The sequence below is a fragment of the Cimex lectularius genome, unplaced genomic scaffold (genome assembly GCF_000648675.2).
Source record: "Cimex lectularius strain Harlan isolate CLEC.00 unplaced genomic scaffold, Clec_2.1 scaffold21, whole genome shotgun sequence".
NCBI lineage: Eukaryota > Metazoa > Arthropoda > Insecta > Hemiptera > Cimicidae > Cimex > Cimex lectularius.
Window position 1 is genome coordinate 421849 of NW_019392671.1, and position 22122 is coordinate 443970.

A 22122-nucleotide genomic window follows, 5' to 3' on the forward strand; every position below is an offset into this window, starting at 1 on the left:
CGGTAAAAAGGGACGAGACTATAGATTTTTTCTAAAAGCTCCTCATGTTGAGAAGATTTCATTTTACCCAATAAAGTGGCCAACTGGACACTCCATGATGACATGTCATCCACAGTCAGTTCACAATCATATCTTTGAGCAAGATCGATCCAATTCCTAAACCAGAAAGCTTTGGCTTTTATTATTTCTAGGGCCGAGATTCTTGGCAATCTGTGAGGGGTAAATTCAATACCCTGACAGTAATGAAAGTGTAACTTCAAGGTTAACACTTCAAGTAGATCGATCTCCGTTTCGAGATAAACTGTATGGTTTGGAGCTACCGATGGAATAGCAAATAATTTTTTTAAAAAAGCTGAAATTTCTCATTAACTTCAAATCGCTGAGAACCCCAAGCCTAAGCTCCATAACAGACTACAGAAAGACAAACAGACTTAAGAGACCAAAGTTAAACGGAAGAGGCACTAGTTCCTGGGAAAGGAAACCAGACCAAACTCTATTAATGACGTTTAGCTACGGAGACCCTTTCAAGATGCTTGTTCATTGATAATTTCGGAGTAAAGGTCACGCCCAAATACTTATACTGAGATACTGTCTCCTTGGTTTCCCATTAAAAACCATTTTTCATTGGATGCAAGCCGACCGCCCCGACGAAAAACTAGATATTTGGTTTTATTTAAATTAACAAAAAGATTCCAGAGGTCACAATAAGCCACCAGTTTCTCAATATTTTTTGGAGCGTTACAGGATCTGTAGAAAGGAAAACAACACCGTCTGCATACATTAAAATACTGACTGACACGTTACCAATGCGATCGCCACCATCAAGGACGAAGGGAATGTCGTCTAGAAAAAGTCAAAAGTGTACTTGTCTCGAGTCTGAGAATGAACCGGGACTTATCCGAATGGTTCACAGCTACCGATTTTTCTGGGGTGCAAAAAAGTAAAACTCATCAGTACAAGAAAGAGGATGCGTAGAAGGAAATTGGAATCAAAATGGGACAAACTGCCGGTACTCTTAAAGTGAAAATGAAAACTCCAATGGGGTTCGCTGGCGAAATAATTCTTTGATCCACCAACGGCGTTTTCTTCGTTTGTTTTTCTTTTTAACATAAAGCATCGCCAAGTAGCAAACGATGAGACAGCAAATTTGTATAATTATAAATAGCAGTGGAAACCCAGTTTAAGAAGTTCAGGGAGGATGAAATTACAAAATTACATGGAAGATGGAAACACAGTGGAACCGAATTGATTACATTTATTTACAAATGCTTGAAATTTTTGCTAATTTTACAATAAAACAAAAGCTAATGACTTATTTTATGAGTTTATATTTCAAATTTTTAAATGTTTTTTACTTTGGCATTCTGTGTCGTCAAGACCCGAGTGAAACATGTTACAACTGATAAAGTCGGCCGTTGTTTCTAGCTTGAACATGTGACCTTGAGAGGTTAATTGCCTGTTATCCTCGTGCTGGGAAATCTAAACCTGAATAATCCGCTGCTCACTTTTTCTATCGTATGTAATTTGCCGTATATTATTAAAATACCGGATTTTCAGGTTTACAACCAATTTCAATCTTAAAAAATATGTCTAGGTGAGTCAAATAGCTTTAATTTTATTAACAACCTTACTTTAATCGACAGTTTAATCAGGGCCGTAACGCTGAAAGTTTCTCAAAGGGAAAAAGTTAAATTGTGATTTATATGTTTTACAATTTTTCCCCTGGTCCCCCCTCTTTCTAAAAAAAACACCAGTTTTTAACTGTATAGAAAGAAATATTAGTCATGCAAATAAACGCAAAACTTAGGCCCAATAAGTAACGGGCTGATTAAAAAAAAAGGCTTATGTTCATATCAAAATATATTTAATATATGTTACCAAATAATGTAAAACTAAGCCTTGGGTATGATGTGATAGTGTAGTTGCGGCTGGGCGGTAATCTCCTTCATTTGCCACCATAGTTTTTTTTGTCGAAAGGCAAAAGGAAGTACAGTGTCTACCACTTAAACAGGAGTAGAAAAGTTTTTGTAGAGTATAAAGTTTATTGAATTTCCAACTTCTTCCCACAGTTTTGTTGTAATGACATTTTTTATGTCATTTCGAAGAAATGTCCTACTCTGTACCTGAGATATCTAAACATCACAGTTTGTCAATTTTCTCTTCTCTGTCATTTGAGATCCCCCTGAGTGGCAAGCAAAAAATAATGTCTAGGGGTAGCGGTGAAAAGTAACCAATAACTTGTTTTGCCTTGCTGCTCAGGCTTATCGCCTCCCATTTGCACTATACTCAATGTTAACATATATGTAAGCATTGCTGCTCTGCTTCTTGAGACTCGTATCATAACTGAGGCTTTGTATATACAAAAAAACATATTTTTATTTTTTTCCCAAACCTACACTGCACCAAAAAAGTTGTCGTACACCCCTCATTTATTTTTTAAAATTACATTTATTTTACAGGGTCAATGTAGAATTTTTTGTTATTTAACAAGTAGAAAATATGTGCTTCAGTTAACTAATTTAACAGAACTTCTAAACAATAAGACAACCATAAAGGCGCCTTCAAAATCTCAGTCGAGAAACCAATCTGATGGGAGGTTCGCTGAGCTCTGTTTATTGATGAATTCTTGGAACAATTTTTACATAAGTGTAAATTTTGGTTATCTGCATGAAAAGTTTACAAATGACAAATTTTATATTCTTTCTTATTATATTATTATTGATTTTTTCTTAACTTATCCAATAATGAATTTATAATCTCAGTTCAATCTTTCAAAGCCCTTACACAATAAAGGAACAGAACAAACACACAATGCAAGTCAGCCAACTCTAACTCTGGGGATGATTTTATTTATAAAAAGATCCTGTCCTGAACAACAGTCACCAACACCAATTTAAACATCCTTCAGCATCTCTTAGTTTCTCCTTTCTGCTCCTTCCTGGACCCTTGACAGTCAACTATTTGTCTTGCCCCTTGGGCTGTCTCTTTTCTGCTCTGGCTAACTGAGTCCTCTGACTCTGGCAGCAATTCTGGCTGATTGACAAAGTCCCCAACTGACTGAGATGTCGTCTTTTCTGTTGTGTCCTAAACACTCCATAGTCAACTCATCCTGCATCAGTCCACTCTTCAACAGTCGACTCTATTTGACTTGTCTTGGCCCTTGACAGTCTACAATATGTCTCGACTGAGTTTCTTCACTACCCTCTGTCTGGTTGACTCTGTTCGACTGATTGAGACATTTTCTAGTCTTCCCCTTTTATGTTGGTTTCTAACTTGGGTGGAGGGAAGGAAAAGCAAAATCTGTCAGGCCAGATGGTCAATTCCCTCCTTGCAAGGGTTGGTCATGACCTGCTCCACACCTCGGAATTCTAGGGAGCTTTGATATATTAAAAAAAAAAAAAAAAAATTACTTGCCTAGTGTTGCTTAGAAAAACAAAATTAAAAAATTAGAATCATTTATAAGAAAAAGCATTTAATGTTTTGCAAATCAAAAGCTGATCAATTTTTCTTAGAGTGTGAGAACAAAAACTGATTGATGTTGCTTTCAACATATGTACATATACTCATGTATATGTATATATGTGTATTCAGGTTGGAGGTTCTGCCATCTCCTCCTTTTCCTAGCAATATTGCAGTTTCCTTTTGTCTATAATACTATCCGGTCCATGTGCTTACTTAGGTGGCAGTGCCCTATCAGGAGTCCAACCAGAATCCTGGTTTGGTTGTGGTTGCCTTCCAGTAATTGCTTTGTGAGTTTTGCAGATGGCCCTTCTATGAATCTCTTTGCATGCCTCATGCCAGTGGACTTGTTCCACCAGGTTTTGGACTCATTAAGGATCCATTTTGAGATGTATCCTGTTTAGTGGCCCAATGCTAAGGCACAGTAGGGTTCAGGACCTAGATAATCCATATTGGCTCCCTCTTTGGCCAACACATCAACTTTTTCATTGCCTCTATTCCCCGAATGTCCAGGGACCCTTGCCTGCAGATGCAAACATTCTTCACCTTCACCTCACATGAGGTTAGGGGGTCTTTATTCCTTCCTGACTTTCAGAGAAGATGGCCATTGCTTCTTTATTTCCCTGGTGCTGTTCAATCGCTATGAATTCAGACTGTTAAACTAGCATATTTACCTAGGTTTACCGTCACTTCAGTTCAGGTTGGATTCATACCGAACACTATTTTTTATCACCCCAGTGCCATTCATCCTTCTTCACAGTTTGCATTACAACTTGGATTAGGGTCGCCATGGCCCCTTTCAGCCTGCCTCGATGTGCTGGTTCTTTCCCTGCGGGATGCTGGCAGCATCGAGGTGTTTCCCAGGGGGCACTGTGTGGAAGTTGGGGTTGGTCTTATGCCCCTCCTGCGTGCAGGATTTTAATTTCAACAAAAACAACACTGCATACGCATTTTCCAAGAGTTACGGAATGAAAATTGGACAGAAAATCGATTCCATTGAATAAATTAGCCTGATTGTTTTTGTTGGGATGAAAACCCTAAACTGTGCATTTAATATTTTATGTTGCAAGTCAAAAGTATTAGATTGATTCATTTTGAGATAAAATCTTAGTTATTTGGTGTTTTCTACATACAAGCAAGTTGTATGTTCATTATTAATCTAAATACAACTTACATTATGGATAAATTGTATTATGGAGTGCATTTTACGCCCAATCGTGATGAGGGTTTTACAAGTCTTTAGTGTGAAACCTTTTTTTAATAGACATTGCAAAACTGAGTAAGTTAAAAAACAAACACTTTCAGTATTGCAATTTTGGATTTTTCTATTGATTTTGTTTGTAATGGTGCATTTTTAAATACAATTTCAATGTCCTAATCTTTTATAGCCCTAACACTATTGTGCTCACTCAAATATCTCACTTTTTTTTGTTTGTCTAATGAATGCATTTTAATGAATTTAAAAAAATGCAAGTGTGTCGAGTAGCCATACATATGAACCCCGGTCTTTTACCTTACATTGATGAGTGCTGCGACAATACCCTTAACAGTTGTGGCCATTGATGCCCCGACTTTTTCAGTTAGTGTCATTATTTAGTGTAGTGGAATGGAGGGGAAATGCAACTGTTTGTAAAAAAGGGATTAACGTGTCGTGTCGTTCAACAAAGAAACCTAACTTTATTTACAATATATGTTTACATTGATAACTACTAAAATTAATGCCAATGATTAAATAATGTAAAGTGAAAATTGTTTATTTCATGTTAAACTAATAATAAAAGCAAGTGGTGTAATAATTGTATCCTTTCTAATAGTACCAATACTATTAGACTATTGTCTACAATGTGTATTTTTGTTTGTTTAACCTTTACATTTGGTATATTAATGTTAATATTGTTTTTTCCAGAACTAACTGTACTGGAAAGAATTTCATCTTTAATATTATTCCAAATTTTCACCAGTTCAACTGATTTGTTTACATCTCAATTCCAACAGAAAAATGGGGAAAAAATCTTCTTTTAATAATGCACGATATAGCGGGAGGAAGAGAGGAGTCCAAAGGCCGACAACTGATTATCATTCCCGAGATTTCCACCGGTCCAATTTGACTTCAGCAATGGATGCTTTTAATTGTAGCAGGGCTTATTGGCATAATAATTCCCCAAGAACCTCTATGACTCATCACAAATCAAATGCTCCAATGTCAAATGAAAATGATTTCAACCAATGTTCTTCTGTATTATATGACAGTAACCAAGAGTTACCTGTGTTACCTAACATTCAAGACGTATATTTAGCTTCAAGTCATAGAGACGTACCGATTGCTGCTATAGAAAAGCATTCGACATCTAGTTGCTCGACACAAACAGACGATAAGCAAGATGTATGTTCAGTGAATGACCCCAAATGTAAGAATCCATCATAAAAAAATCTAATTGTATAAAAAAAATTTAAATTAAATTTGTATTGTTCTGTTTGTTTTAGTGAGTGAATTGTTAGAACGTGTTTTTTCACAAAAAAATGTTACTGAAGACAATGTGGCAGATATTTTCATCAGAGAATTAGTTTCAGCGCTTTACAAACTTACAGATGTATTAGTCGAAAATAAATTGAATATTCTTAAAGTAATAGCTCTCATCATCAAGCTGGGCGGTGAATGTTCAGATAAAACAAAAAACCAAGAACCCGACACTCATCTTCATTTATCATCATACAAATCTGTTGAATTTAACGACCCTAGAATAAACGAAGTGTGTACATTAATGGAAATTGATAAGAAAATTGAAGCCCTCATGAAAAAAAAGATGGAACTCTATCCTCTCATTTTAAGACCAACTGCTGAAGACATTATTAATTTAGATCATGACGACAATGACAGAACACCAAATACTAATAATCTCGAGTCTCCAATGGAAATAGGCAGTTCGATTAAAATTAAAACTGAAATAGAAACTGATGAAATTAAAATTAAAAATGGTGCCAATTGTTCTACCACTGATAATTGTGTTCCTATGAGTAATGTCAATGATTTATGTCAAAAACAGAGTGATATACTCAGGTTAGTTAAGCAAGAACTTCTGATCGAAAGGGTCAAAACAGAGCCACCCGAAAATGGATTGTGCACTGATGATTCTAACACACCGTGCAATTTGCTCAACACTCCAAGAACAGAATTGCAACAAGAGAGTTCAATTGCTCACAGTTTAACTCTTCCTTCTAAACCTATTGAAGCAGAATCTGTTAACTGCACCAGAAACTATTCTCAAAATGAAAACTCCAGTGATTCATCGTTTCCCAAGTATTTCGATGTGCCCGCTAAAAATAATAAAATAACTTGTTTACAGGTATTTAAATAACAATAATAAGCCTAATGTTAGTACTTTTTATTTGATTTTTTTGAAATTGTTAAGAGAAAAACAATATTTTAAATTATATATGATATATATATATGATGTTATAAATGTGCTTTCAGACTTTTGACCAATTATTGATCGCTGGCTCTTATGACGGCTGTTTAATGCTGTTTTCCACAACAACTGGACATTTGGTAGATATGGTTTTTCCCCATGAAAAACCCATTGTATCAGTTACAGTTTGTCAGAATAAAATTATAACCGCATCCCATGACAGCTGGCTCAAGTGCTACAATTTAGTGAGATTGAATTATTTGTATACAATCATTTAATATTTATTTCTGTACATTTATATTTGTGAGTTTCTAAACATTTCAGGTTTCAAAAAAACTGAAAAGCTTATCTGTGAGTTATCCTATTAGCTGTACCGAGGAAATTGATGGAATTTTGTTTGTTGGTACAACCACAGGCCGCATGAATAAATTTAACATAAAGGTAAGAATTAGTTTTACTTTTCTTTTTATTACTGTCCTAATTCAATTTGTTCTTAAATGAGTTTGTGTACAATATGATAAAACAATTAAATTTATCCATATATATTTAGGTGTTATAATTAACCATAGTAATTATTCCAATTAATTATTCTTTTTATCTAAGGTCTTGGTTGAGATTAAAAAGTTAGTGGCACGAGCAGGATTCGAACCCATGACCTTCAGCTCTATACAATCAAAGTCATGAAGCTCAAGTGGTTAGAACAGTGTATTGAGCCAAAGATCGTGGGTACGAATCCTACTCATGACACTATCTTTTTCATCTCAACCAAGACCTTACATAAAAAGAATAATTATTGGAATCATTTTACATCAAATTTATGTTATGTTAACACTAGGATTTTAGTGGTAGGTTTTTCTAAGTGAAAAAATTAAAAAAATGTCCAGGCATTCTTGCCAGTACGCTCAAGGAGCCAAGAAATTTTAACCTTTCCTTTGGTAAGACAGTACTATGCAGGATTGTATTAAATGAGATTAAACTTTACTACGGCTCACAAAATAATTAAAGAAAATTGATATTTGTTTTCTGCATAACAAAATACCCCTGAATAAAATTTTTTGGGAAAATTAAAAAATGATATTTTTCTCAAAAATAGTTGCCTTTTCTTCCTTAGATTTTTTTCCCCCCAATAAACACAAAAATGGTGATAAATTTCAATTGGTTCTACCAATCCACAGGAAACTTTATAGGGGGTAGAACCTTATAAACCACACATAATGAAACAAACTTGGCCTCTGTAAATAAATTGGAACCGGAGATATAAAATATAATGTTAAGAGTTTTTGTTGATTTCATCATAATTTTTATCACTTATAATAATACAAAAGCAAAACATTGTTGACATAGCCTGAAAGAAGAATGACTAGCTTAACAGTCATCAACGTCAAATTTAGATAAATCCAGAAGGGTTATGTTTTTTTAAGCGAACCCCACCACCGGACATCAGCAATAAAATGAAAAATGCCATATTTTTTTGTTGGCCATTAAAATTTGTATTTAACGGCTTTAAAGGGTACTTAAAACAAACCTGAATTGTTTCCCCCCCAAAAAAAAACAATAAAATAAATAAATTGTCATATATCTAGTCTCATTTAATACAATTGTGCGTATTTTCTTATCCTGGGTCTAAAAAAATTAATGGATAAGTTACATGGTATATAATAACGTGTGTGGTGATAAGTGACCGTTAAACGATAATTATTCAGAATTCGTGAGATGCGGTCTGGTGTGATGTAGGTTTCATAAAAACATTTCTTTACCGTGCCAATGTTTCGATCTTTAGTGAGATCATCTTCAGGGCCTGGGATTTACAAACATTATTTAAATTTAACAAATACATGTAGGATGTGGAAAAAAAGTGAATTTATACAATGCAAAAAATAAATTTTGTATATTCAATCAAAGTATTTCTACTCACTCAGTGTTTGTTTTCTGCGGAAGTGTGCCATTCTTGCGTGTCGTGTTGAGAGTGCCAGTGAGATATTGCTGTTTTATGTTTATATACATTGGATTTTGAAGGGGTGGGGAAGGAAGTCGGTATAGAAAGACATTTTTGTATAAGGAGTCGGCGTCTTTGAGGTGAAAAGAGCCGACGAAGTGAAAAAACGTTGGTAATAGTTCAGCCAGATTATCCTTTCAGGATTATATAGATGGGGATAAATAAGAAAAGGAAAGCTAAATTGTTGAAAAATTAGACTATGTAAAAATGTTTGATGTGTGGAATATGATGAATATTTTATGTTATATTATACATTTTGTGTGATGTGATGATATATGTATGTTATCAATATTGAATTTGATTAATGATATTGGCGTAGCTGCGACTGAGTTTACATGTGTCTGTTCTGTAATTGATGCTGTATTTATCTCGGTTGATGTAAACCATTTCTAAAAAGTTACGTTTATGTTTGTTTTGTTCTGTGTGTAATATTTTTGGATTTTTGAAGTCGAAATTGTGTTTGTATTCAAAATGGTGGGTTGCGAGTGCTGTAGGATTTTGCTTGGATTTTTTGCAATCATAGATATTGCTGCTTTACTCTCTTATCGAGATATTGGGATATAAGTTGCCGGACAGTTTAAACAATTGATTTTGTAGATTACGTGAGATTTATTTGTTATTGGTGTGGGATCATTAATTTTGGAAAAAAGTGTTTGAATTGTTTTATAATTTTTGAAAGCTATGGCTTAAAGGCAGAAAACCTTTGAATACAGAAAATGTAAAATCAAAAAACAATTTTTTCCCATAAAAAAAAATATATATATACATAAATATATACAATATATAACGTTGGCACGATAAAGAAAATGCTTTTCTGAAACCTACATCACACCAGACCGCATCTCACGATTTCTAAATAATTATCGATTAGCGGTCACTAACCACCACACACATATAACCTTGAAATGCATGAAAAACAATTACAAAACTTAAATTTGCTTAAAAAAAAATTCTCGGCTCCTATGGCCCATTGACAAAAATGCTCAGACACGTGTCTAATATTTTTCAACCTAGTATCACCAGAAAGTTTCATTGAAGCCCGTGGCCTCTTCTTTTAAGATAAAATGCAAGTTGAAATTTTAAAGTTGAATCTTTATCTGAGAGGCAATTAGGAATAAATCTCATTTATACAGTCATTTCTATTATCTATTGTTATTTTGACTGTTCTTGTGCTACAAGTATGCTTAATTTCTTGTTGTTCATAAACAAAAGGCATATCTAAATCACCTTTGCCCCTAGATTTTTCATTATTTTATAACATCACATTCTTGTGTGAGATTCTTTATATTAACTAAGAAAAATAGGAACGGCAGGCTGTCAATAAATCACATCCAATTTGTATAACAAGTGGTAAAAATTAATTTGAATAGATACTGCAATATTGATATCCTTTATTATTTCATTAAACCAAATTTGGCTTATTGCTCCAACTATTTAGCAAACAATATATCATATTGTTATATTTATGTAACATGGATTTTTTAAAGACTTATTGTCTTTTGTATTTATAATTTTTTTTAACTGTTCCATGTGGTTTTTTAAATAAATGTATTGTTTTATTTTTATATTAAATTTTTTTGGATGTTTTGGGAATTTAAACCTGTCATCAGCATCTACAGTATTGTCTTAAAAAAATCTTCAATTCAAAAAATGTATAACAAAGTATGTTAGTATTTTACAACATTTTATTATAAAGCTTAGCTCTTATTTTTTAAAATTTACAATTTTCATTGTATAAGTTTTGTTTAAAAAGATTTATGACCATTTTGCATTTGTTATGAAAATTTATTTATATAAAATGTAACATTATTTATATTTAAGTAATATTTAAAAAAGAAAAGTTTACTTGCCGACAAGCCACTTGCCAAGAATAGAAGATTAACCTTTTATAATTAATTAAATGCGCAGTTATGTTAAAAAAAAATTGATGAATCTAATTTTTTGGCGCTATTACTTATTTTCATAATACATTTCTACATACATTTGATATTATATTATTGTTATTTTTACATACATTATCTTTTAACACAACTGGGTATTTAAATTAAATTGCAATATATATATATATTGCAATTTAATTTAATTTTGCATATGTATATATATAAATTTATAAACTTAAATTGGGATGCAAAATGCTCATTAATCTTTTAAAAATCTAAGTACAATTTAAAAAAATTATAATAAAAAGGGGGCATCGGTGGCCACAACGGTTTAGGCGTTGACACGGTGCTCATCACTGTAAGGTAAAGGGCCCAGGTTCATACATACTTACAAATGGGTGTTTTTTCAAAAACACTGGCACCCTGAGGGTTAATATGACCTCTGCTGTTGCAAACTCTCATTAAAACAAAAATAAAAAATAAATAAAAATAAATGAATAAGTAATGAGATAAGCTTTCTAGTAAAATGTAAAATACTATTTTTTAGAAGATATTGTAGATCTAATGATGGGTAAAAATTCCTGATCTCCAAAAAAATTTAATGTAAAAATAAAACAACAAAAAATGTTAAAAAAATGGGCAAGTTTATTTTACATTTTACAAATATATTTGTTTTTTTAAATTTCAGTCGATGACATATATAGCCAGTGCAATTCAGATATCTCCTAGTATGGTTATTGCAATAAAATCTTACAATGAACACGTACTAGTGGTGGCGTGTGAAGGGAAACCCGTGTCTCTCAGAGATGCATCAAATGGTAACAGTACATAAATATAAATATATAGTACAGTAAAACCTCCATTATCTTGAAAATGATGGGTGGGGGTTCCATAGATAAATGAAAACCCTGGAGAATCTAGTTATAATTTTTTATTGATCCAACTATTGTCAGATAAAGGTTAATTTTAAAAATGCAGTAATAATTGTTTTTTAATAAGAAATATTAATAATAACTGTGTAATTCTCGAAATTAGATTCAGTCAAAAATGTCTTCTCTTCAGAATATGTGAATGGTTTGCTCATCAATTCTGATCTTGGCAGAAATTTTTGTCTAGCTTTTCACTTTTTTTCAGCATGATATATTATATTATCTTTATTTATTTATTCATTTTTTAAGGCCTTTGTGTTGACGGTGTTTTTAAATAAAGTTATAGTTTGCCGACATTTCGACATCCTGTGCCATTTTCAAAAAATATTTTATTTCTTAAAATTATTTTGGAATAAAATTTACATACTTTATTCTAGTAATTAATATACATAAGTATAATTATAATAATAATAATAATCATAATAATAATTTTTATCTCAACTAAAAACCTTAATTAATTGAAAGATATTAATTGGTCAAGCGGACCACGAAAAGTAGTGAATTGAATAAGTTAAAATGAAATATATCTTTACTAAAGCTCTCTGTGGCCATTTCATTTGTTGACGAGAATCAAATAGATTACACGACATTTGGAAAATGGCAAAAAGGAGGGAAAATTCAAAAGGTGGGGTTGAGATGGGAAGTTAGTGTCCGAGTGGATCGAAGTCACGATAGCTCAAGTGGTGGAGTATATAAGTGGAGAGCGTATCTAGCCGAAGGTCATGGGTTCGAATCTCGCCCATGACACTGTCTTTTTTATCTCAACTAAAAACCTTAATTAATTGAAAGATATTAATTGGTCAAGTGGACCACAAAAACTAGTGAATACATAATTATAATAACAAGGACCATTGGTGGCCGCAATGGTTTAGCCATTGTAGGTAAAGGTCCCGGGTTTGAATGCAGGGCCATTGGATGTGAATTCAGCATAATCACAAATGATTTTTGATTTTTATTTTTGTTTTAAATTTCCCTCCAAAAAACACCACACTACATGGGGGGGGATATCTGTTGCGAACCCAGTTAAAAAGAAAGAAAAAAACATTTTTTTTTGTATTATATATATATAAAATTAACTATTAATAATATTTACCTTAAAATTAAATCAAAAGTTGAAAAAATAATGAATTGTCAAAAAGGCTGGTTGTCTTTGCCATGGTTGTTTAACTTTTTGAAAGAAAAAAATTGAAACTTTAATTTAAAAACAGCCTGCCATTTGTGGCAATCCATTGTTTTTTGTTTTGTTTTTTTTCCTTCCAACTTTTGTTGAAACACTCCTTAATTTTTAAATTGTTGATATAATTTTAAGGTAAATATTAATGGTTAATTATAAATATAAATTAACTTCTTGTACTCAACGGAAGTTTTTTAAAAACAATTTTATTTAACTATAACTGAATTAAAATAGAGTTGTGATGATACTGATGATGAAAAGTAGGAACAACCTGGATGTTTCGAGCATCTAAACCTTTATACTTTATTAATGTTACTTGGCATGTGTACAGAGATAAATTTGACGAATTACTAGAATAAATAATATAAATTTTATTTAAAATTTTTTGTTTTGCTAAATAAAATAGTTCTTGTAAATGACACAGGATAAATATACGGACAAATATACAAACGGAAAAGTATAATTTCATTTAAAAACACCTTCAATAGAAAGAAAAAAAATCATCTATAAACAGAAAAAGAAGGACAACAACAACAAAGAAAAGATGATTTACTATTGATGATTTTATTTCCATCATTATCCAACAGGTTTTCTTTCTTGCAACATTTTGGCTGGATAATGGAGGTTCTGTTACATGTAAAATATATTTTTAAATTAATATTTGCCTTAAAATTAAAGTACATGTTCATCACGATTCACAATTTATTATTTTTATACATTACTTTCAGATTCCAATGAGAATTTACAAATTTGCAATTCAGTCTTTTGAAAATTAATACACAAAAGGATTTTAAGATTTTTTTTATTGCATCATTTATTAAGCTTAATTTGGTGTATTCACTATTCAATTCTGGGTTTGAAAGCTCATGGAATTTTATTTGAGATTAATTTGGAAAATATTGTAATGTTGATTCTTGGTTGGCAGTGGAACTTAGGATGATTGTGATGAATGTGGCCATATTCCAGTATGCTGACAATTTGGCTTATGTTAAGTTAAATATCCCACTGTGCAAGGAAAACGATCTAAGAGTTATCATTAGTGAAACGATTACCCTACTGGAGTAGACAAAAACTAAAAACTCTTAATTATAATAATTCTGTTTTGGCATAGTTGAATTTTTATATTTATCTACCGTCTCCTGGAAGTGATCTGGCCATTTGTTTCAAGAGCTAATTTAGCATAGCCAGTGTAAGAACTTTGATTGTTTGGTAATCTAGTGTATTGGCATCCATTGTGGGGCTATTTGTCAGGTGCCTGAATTATTTATTTATTTTTTAAATCGTATCCAGGACATACTACTCCACTTAGCTTCAGGTACCCATATTTAACTTGGAACTGTTGACACAGAACCTGTGACTTCACGCCAAGGGTCAGAATACTCCAGGAAGTGCCACAGGGCAGTGAGCTCAGACCAATCCTTCACCCTTCTCTACACCTCAGACATCCTAACTAAACTAATTCTACTCCCTGTTCCCTCCTTGTATCCTTTGCTGATGACATAGCTGTGCTTTCCTCTGATCTCAATCCTTCATTGCTTCAGAGGAGCTCCAGGCACACATCCAAAAAATAGATGAATGGAGCAAATTCTAGAGAATAAAGATTAATGAAAACATCTTTTCATTTAGACCAAGACTTTAGATAAAAAGAATAATTAATTGATGTAATTAATATGGTCAATTATGACCACTAAACATATATAGATTAATGAAAACAAATGCACACTTACGTTTATCCTCTAAAACTCTTATAATATTCCTCAACAACATTCCTATTCCTAAAGCCGTCTGCGTATGCTACCTTGGGATCTTGACGCATGTTTAACTTGGAACTGATACATACAGATAAAAAGATAGGAACTGAACAAATGTTTCAGATTACACTGCAAAAACTACTTGGACGCAAATCTAACATGTTGTCAAAAAACAATTGAATCTCTACAAAACACTACAAACCTATTTGAATATATGGACTAGAACTGTGGGCATCGTTAAACCTACCAACATCCAACGAATTATTTCCAATCAAAAGTTAACAATATCATAGTCAATGCTCCACAACGACCTCAAAACTAATCCTAACCAAATTTTTGAAGTTCTATGATAAACTATCCAATCATCCTCAATCCACTAGCCCAATCAATTTCCAACATAATCTATCCCTATAATCCCGTCCAAAGAGTGGAGATGGCCCTGGGACCTTCTTGCCAAGGACTAGTTTTACAGTGTCAATGTAATTTGTACTATGTATTAAAACATTACATAATGAAATTTTATTCTTGTGCATTATTTTTAGGAGCGATATTGCAGACCTTGAAACTATTGAATAATTTAAATGGAATTGTTTTGACTAGCAACTCAGAGAATATTATCGGCTGCAGGGATGACTCTCTTCTTGTATTGAATTCATTGGTAAGTAGTCTTATTTATAATTGCACTAACATCTATTATACAAAATTTCTGTCTTTATTATGTCAAATATGATCGAATAAATTGCCTTAAAGCCTTAATAAACTCAGTAACACAGGAACATTTCCACTCTAAAACTCGCACCATCATCATCTTTCATGACCAAGAGAATGATTTTTTTCACTTGTGCTATCTATTTTTTATTTTTTATATAGCCTACTTCTTGTGCCCTAATCCCTTTAATACCTTACTCTTTGTCTATTGTCCTGGTTTTTCCTGTTTACCCCAGAGCTCTCATTTTTTAGTTTGTAGTCAGTTATCTGTGAAAATGGATGCTAACTCTGTTTGTACTTGAGCGAATGATGTTTTGAAAGAGTTTTGTTGGTCATTGGCCATTGGAAGAACGAAACATTTTTGTTTTTTGTTGATGTTGTCTTTGCTATGTCAAAGATAACCAATTCTAGTCTTACAATTCATGTCGAGGGACGTGGTTGTAGCGCTCCTTCAAACTGATGATGAGCTGAAGGCTCGGATTGTTAATAACATCTTACTGTAAGTAGGAACTATCTTTTTAAAAAGATAAATATTTTGTTAAATGTGATAAATGCGAACAATTTGTATGTGGTAAACATTCGGTGGCATCCCAAAAACAGTAATTTGTAAGTTGTGTAGGAGATTCATAACATAATAGTTGTTAATAAAATTTTAGCAAACATATGATTTTGTTAAATTTATAAGTCACCTGTGTACATACTTTATTATGCATCTATTTCAATGTTATTGTATATTAGTAGATTTTTTTTTTTTCATAGGACAAGAAAATAAAATGGGAGAATGGAAGGTTGTATTAAATGAGATTGGATGTGTAACAAAGACTAAAAGATGCTTTCAGTAAAGTAGGCCACAAAAATTATTTTAAAAAATAAATAAAAACAGGATTCGTTTTAAGCACCCTTTGAAACCTTAAATACGAATTTTCATTACAACTAAAAAATAGAAATTTTCAGGATGGATAGCAAGGGGAAATAATTGGTTGCATCGTTGTCTAAGTATTACACTTAAAAATTCATAACACCTCTGGATCTTATCCAAATTCAATATTATTACAATCGTTGAAAAGCTGATGTTTGCTTTCAGCCTATATCAAGAATCTTTAGATTTAATGCCATTATACGGGAGAAAAATAAGAGAGACAAGTCAACAAAGTCCTGAAACATTTTATTTTATATCTCCGGTTCTGATTTATTAAAGGAAGGCCAGGTTTGTGGCCATTAAGTGTATATAGGGTTTGTTTCATGTTGATCAGTAGTTTTAAATTTATGACCATTTTTGTGATTTTTGTCAGATCTTTTGAAGGGGAATAAAATTGATTTTACCAAAAATTTGTATTCAGTGATTTTGTGGGGTGCAAAAAAATTATGTACGTATAAAATTTGTTTCTTATTAAAAAAAAAAAAAAAATTAACAACAAAGTGTAGTTTATAGGGTTGTGTTTCATGTCGATCAGTAGTTTTAAATTTATGACCATTTTTGTGATTTTCATCAGATTTTTTGAAGGGGAAAAAATAAGAAAAAAAATGATTTTCTCAAAAATTTGTATTCAGTGATTTTGTGGGGTGCAAAAAATAAATAAATAANATACATATTGGTTTTAAAAAGACCCATCACGTCACACACATGAAACTTTTTTATTTATAAATCATTTATGTACATACTAAATGAATCTTATAAATAAAATATAAAATTATTGTAGTTTTTTCAGTTTAAAAAAAATATTGGTTCTAAAAAGACCCTCCAGGGCACACCATGAAAATTTTTATTTATATGTCACCTATGTGCATACTAAATAACTATTATAAAACAAAAAACCCTTATTACTGTAGTTTTACAATTCAAAAAATATAGAGCATAAAAAGCCCTGCCATGACACCCACATGAATTTTTTAATTTATAAGGTGCCTATGTGTAGTAGACTGTCATTATCTGTGTGGGATAGGTACCAAGCATCACCACATATAATAGGAATTGCTTCAAATTTCAAGCTTTGAAGCATTTTCTTCTATCTGCATACCAGACACCTTCTGTTTCATGTGTGCCGATTGTCAATGTTTTGTATGAAGTTATGCACACATATTTCACTGTTTCCAATAAGAAAAATACAATGTACAGTAACATACATACATCAAAAGGTATGCACATATGCACAACATCGAAACTAAAGAAAAAAATTATTAGAGCCTAAACAAGATAAATTAAATTTCACAGTAGATGGAATGAATCAGCGAAGTTTCTTGTTTCAGCTTTCTCAAAGAACATTGTTATAAGAGGCTGCTTGTCTGGGTTTTTAACTGCAGGAAATTTTGTTGGAGAGGGTGTATTGCTTGAGTTAACAGTTGTGTAACGTTGATGCTTTGTTCCACTATTGGATCATATTCTATGATTTTGTCTTTCAACTTCTGAGCTAATCAAAAGATTTCTCAGAATTTTTTTGTCAATTTTTTTATGTTTTATCCTCTTCTGAGGTCAATCTCCTCTACAACTTACCTAGGGGGCAACTGCAGGTAGTGAAAGGACAGTAACAAAACGCTGATAACAAGAGTACTGTACATACTAAATAAATACATTATTATAAAACAAACAAAAAATATTGTAGGTTTTTAGTATTAAAAAAATAAAAATATGTTAGGTCTAAAACGACTCGCCACGGCTGTCCACATTCTTTTTTTACTGACAGCGGTGTGAGTGTTAAAGTGTCAGTGATTGCATGGTTAGAGCGTTGACATTGCACTCATCACTTCAAGGGTCTCACAAATTTCCAGTTAGTCATTATGATCATCATTCCTTTTTTCTTTTTAATTTGTAGTGTTTTTAGTACTGATGTGTTATGTTTGTATATTTACAAGTTTGGGAGAAAATCAGGTTCTGGTCAATTTAATAAGACTATAATCACTTTTGTCGAGCTTTTAGAGATATACTTTCCCCTTCCTCGCGGCCTAGGAGAGAAAATATATCCGACAGCTCAGCAAAAGTGACTATAATCTCTTTTAATTGATCAGCACCTGGTTTTCTCTTAACCTTTGATCTGTGGTTGATCCTACACTCAACAAATTTACCATTTTGCAAGTATGTTTCATTTTTTATGTTGAAGTAGTTTCATGGTTGTATTGTTGAGGGTTCGTAATGGTTTTCTGTCAAGTGAGAATTATCAGGTTTATAATTGCCGATAACCAATTGTAAATAAGTGGTACAATTTTGAGCAGGTCATTAAATTTTGACCTATCAAGAATACACTGTATTACTTTTTAGAACACTTGTGGGTTTCATTAAATTGAAACTGTTCATCATTCAAAGCTATATTTTACAATAGGTCTTTTTTTCAGACTGGACAGTTTGGGGTGTTCAATATAAACATTGAAATTTGCTTTCTTAAACACTACAAAGGTGTTATATTTGTAGCAGGCCATGAACGTGACAAGATGTATGAGCCTATTTTATTGTGCTACTCTGAGGTATGTATAAACGAACATATATAATTTGAGATGTTATTTACCGGACAAAAGTTGGATTTTCAATTTTATCCTTTAATAAATAAATAAATGCCCTTGTTGATTCTGTGTGTTAAGCAGCTCCTATGTCACTCAGACATAAATTTTATGTCAGTATCTATGATACCAATAAGCTCGATCATTCTTCTTTCAGTCTGTATCATTAATATTTTGATTTTGTCATTATAAGTGGAAGAATCTGGATGAAATTAACAAAAACTCTTCAAACATTTTATTTTGTGTCTCTGATTCTAATTTATTTACAGAGGCCAAGTTTGTTTCATTATGTGTATTTTATATGGTTCTATGACCGTTTAAAGTTTACTGCTTTTCACCACTCTTGTTTTTTTCAGGGGGAAATTTTAATGCTGAAATAGTAAACATTTTTAAGAGGAAAAATTTCATGTTTTGAATTTTCCAAAAAAAAAAATTATTTGAGGGTACTTCGTGGCATAGAAAACAAATATCATTTTAACCTATTGGGCTGTCTGGAAAATAATGCAGGTTTTCATGTTTTCTTTCAATTACCCCTCATAATAAACTGTTTACATTGATTGATTATTCTTTTGTACTTATGTCAACACTTTTTGATCCTCTTCCAAACAAAAATGTTTGTTTACTTCAGTAGCATTTCATTACTTGGAAATAATTCAGTCTTTACTAAAGTGAGCATAATTTCGTTTTACGAGTCTAAACTTGGTCAGAACGATGCCCAAACAGCAAGAAACATTAACAAAGTCAGGGGCAATGGCATTGTGAGTGAAAGCACCGTTCAGAGATGGTTTAAACAATTTTAAGGGGGAGGTGTGGTTGGGGGAGCAATGATTCAACAATGGAGAAGCAGCATACATTTTCCAAAGCCCCCCAACTTACCAAAAAAAGGTGATGGTGAGATTCTTTGGAGGGCTTCATTTGGGCTGATTTACTAACTTCTTGAATCCTGCCGAAATGTATTGCTCTCAAATTAAACAATACACTAGATATTGGCATTATTGAAGCCATCTTTGGCTAATCAGAAAAGGCTGATTCTGTTGCACGACATCGCTCGGCCCCATGTCTCACAGGGGACAACAAGAAAACTGTTGGATCTCGGTTATTAGGTTCTAATCTCACCCTCCCTTTTCTTTAAACCTTCTGCTTGCCTACTATAATTTTTTCAGACACCTGGACAACGTTTTACAACATCAACAATTTATTGATCGAGGGTCGTTAGACAACGTGTTTACAGAATTTGTTAACAATAAAGACACAAAATTCTATTCAGAGGTTATAGAGAAGTTGACATCACATTGAGAGAAGTACATTGAGATTGATGGAGAGTATTTTAATTAATAAAAAAATGTTTAAAATAATTTATTTAATCTTTTTTATTTTATAACCATAAACCTGGATTATTTTCTGGACAACCCAATACTTTGCTAAATTCAAACCATATATTAACCATAAATAGGTGATCCTACGTCTGTAGCCTCCCCTTGTTAGTCATTTAAAACTGTTTTAATAAATTGGAATTTGGGTCAGTCTTAACACCTATTAACTATTCTTCCAGATTTATTTGTTATTACATTTTTTATCATTTTAGTACAAACACTTTCAGAGATGTTCTATTTTAAGCACTGTTTTGTTTTCAGTCAATAGTAGCGATTGACAAAATACATTTGCCCAAAGGAAAACCTCTTGCTCTGTTTGTGATTTCTTGTTCGAATGTAAGTTTTATCATGTAAAATATTCTTTTTTCCCCCCTTAGTATAACACTTTCTTTTTTTCAGATGGTTGTGTCAACTGACCAAGTGGGGCTAACTGTTATAAATCTTCCAAAAAGTGTATCCGATATATTAAGAAAAAAATAATAATTGTGTATCCCATAATAAACCTTGTTTTAGACAGTTATTTTTGTTTCATTTTATATTTTTAAGGAGAATTATTATTTATATGTATAATTTCATTGAATTTTATAAAATTAAAAGTTTCTATTGTAATTCAATTACTTGTATGGTTACACTTTCCCTTATTCTGTTCTAGGTTTTAAAAAGTACTTCTTAGAAGCGATCCTAACTAGGCTGAGAATCGGGCACTGTAGAGCCACCAAGGGATACTTGATGGCTCGTCAGCCACCACCGATCTGTCATTTATGCAATGAGTCTGTGACTGTAAAACATTTGCTTATATCATGTCATCTATATGACAGTATCAGAAATAAGTACGCTTTACCAAATACACTACCTGAACTTTTAGGGGATGATCAAGATACACTTACAAAGCTGTTTCACTTTTTAAATGAAGCTAATCTAATCAACAAAATATAAAGAGCAATGTGTAACATGGGACTCCCTGTGGCTGGGGGTGGGTTGTGGGGTTGGGCATGCTGGGGCATTGATGTGTGGGTGTGTCCTTCTGGTGTGCTGGTTCCTCGATCTTCCTCCCGCAGGGGGATTCTCTTAAAAGATACGGGGCTAACATGACCCTTGGTGGTTCGCGCCCCCCCCCCCCAAAAAAAAGTACTTCTTAACACTTTATGCCCCGGGTAATAATAAAGAAAAGTTGATGGTACGTAGGAAAGCTATTCCTGAACAAAATTAAGAACAGTGTGGATAATGTGTTAGACAATGCCATTTTCCATAAGCTAGACCTGGGTAGACCGGTGAAATCCAGATTTGCTATATTGCCACGGATTACCAAGAATTAAAGCAGCCTCTTTGAAAATGCTTCGATACGACTTTGACTATCTACATAGACTACGTAGACCAGCAGATTTCAGAATTGTTATATTTTGCGAATCAAAAGGATTTAACACGGCCTCTTTGATTTGACGGACCAAAAGTTTATTTTTGTTAATATTTTTGTATTGGAGCTCGTTTCCTCATTATGTGGGGTCATTCTGAATTTTGGGAGACAACGGTCAGTTCTCCAGGTTCTACTCAAGAGTTCTTCACTACCACCAGTTTTTCAGCTTTCATCACTTCAGCCTTCACCTCGTCTTGGACGAGCTGTTGGAGCTATTACTGTTAACCCGGTATAAGTAGGTCACACAAGTGGTTAAGTATTCTTTATTAATACAATTAAGTAGTCTTCTTAATTTAGTTCATAATTGCAATCTATTGTCATTTTAAGTAATAGTTTTAAGGTGTTTGTTTTCTGGATATCCAGGTTGTCTCAACTTCCAGGTTTAACCACCACGATCCTAAAAAATGCAATAAAAAACATGACTAAAGAAAGTAGCAGCAAAAGCTGGATTGGCAGAGAAGTTCTTGTGTGAACAGGCACCTAAAGTCTAAATCACAGAAGGATCATCTGACTTAGAATCAGCCAGAAGCAGTTGACACACA

General features: G+C 32.6%; 1 protein-coding gene across 3 annotated transcripts; it reads left to right on the forward strand.

The window, feature by feature from the left end:
* Positions 1-1440: 1440 nt before the first annotated feature.
* On the forward strand, positions 1441-20686 carry LOC106666903. 3 transcript variants are annotated; one of them, XM_014394437.2, is made up of 10 exons: positions 1441-1594; positions 5366-5867; positions 5944-6803; positions 6932-7111; positions 7191-7307; positions 11431-11560; positions 15139-15254; positions 18632-18760; positions 20428-20502; positions 20566-20686. In XM_014394437.2, exons 2-10 carry the CDS (start codon positions 5459-5461, stop codon positions 20644-20646), a joined length of 2097 nt encoding a protein of 698 aa, XP_014249923.1. In that variant the 5' UTR covers positions 1441-1594; positions 5366-5458; the 3' UTR covers positions 20647-20686. The 3 variants fall into 3 exon arrangements, with proteins under 3 accessions (XP_014249923.1, XP_014249922.1, XP_014249924.1); XM_014394436.2 differs by having other exon boundaries at positions 1445-1594; positions 5455-5867; XM_014394438.2 differs by lacking the exon at positions 1441-1594 and adding an exon at positions 4833-5196.
* Positions 20687-22122: the final 1436 nt, after the last annotated feature.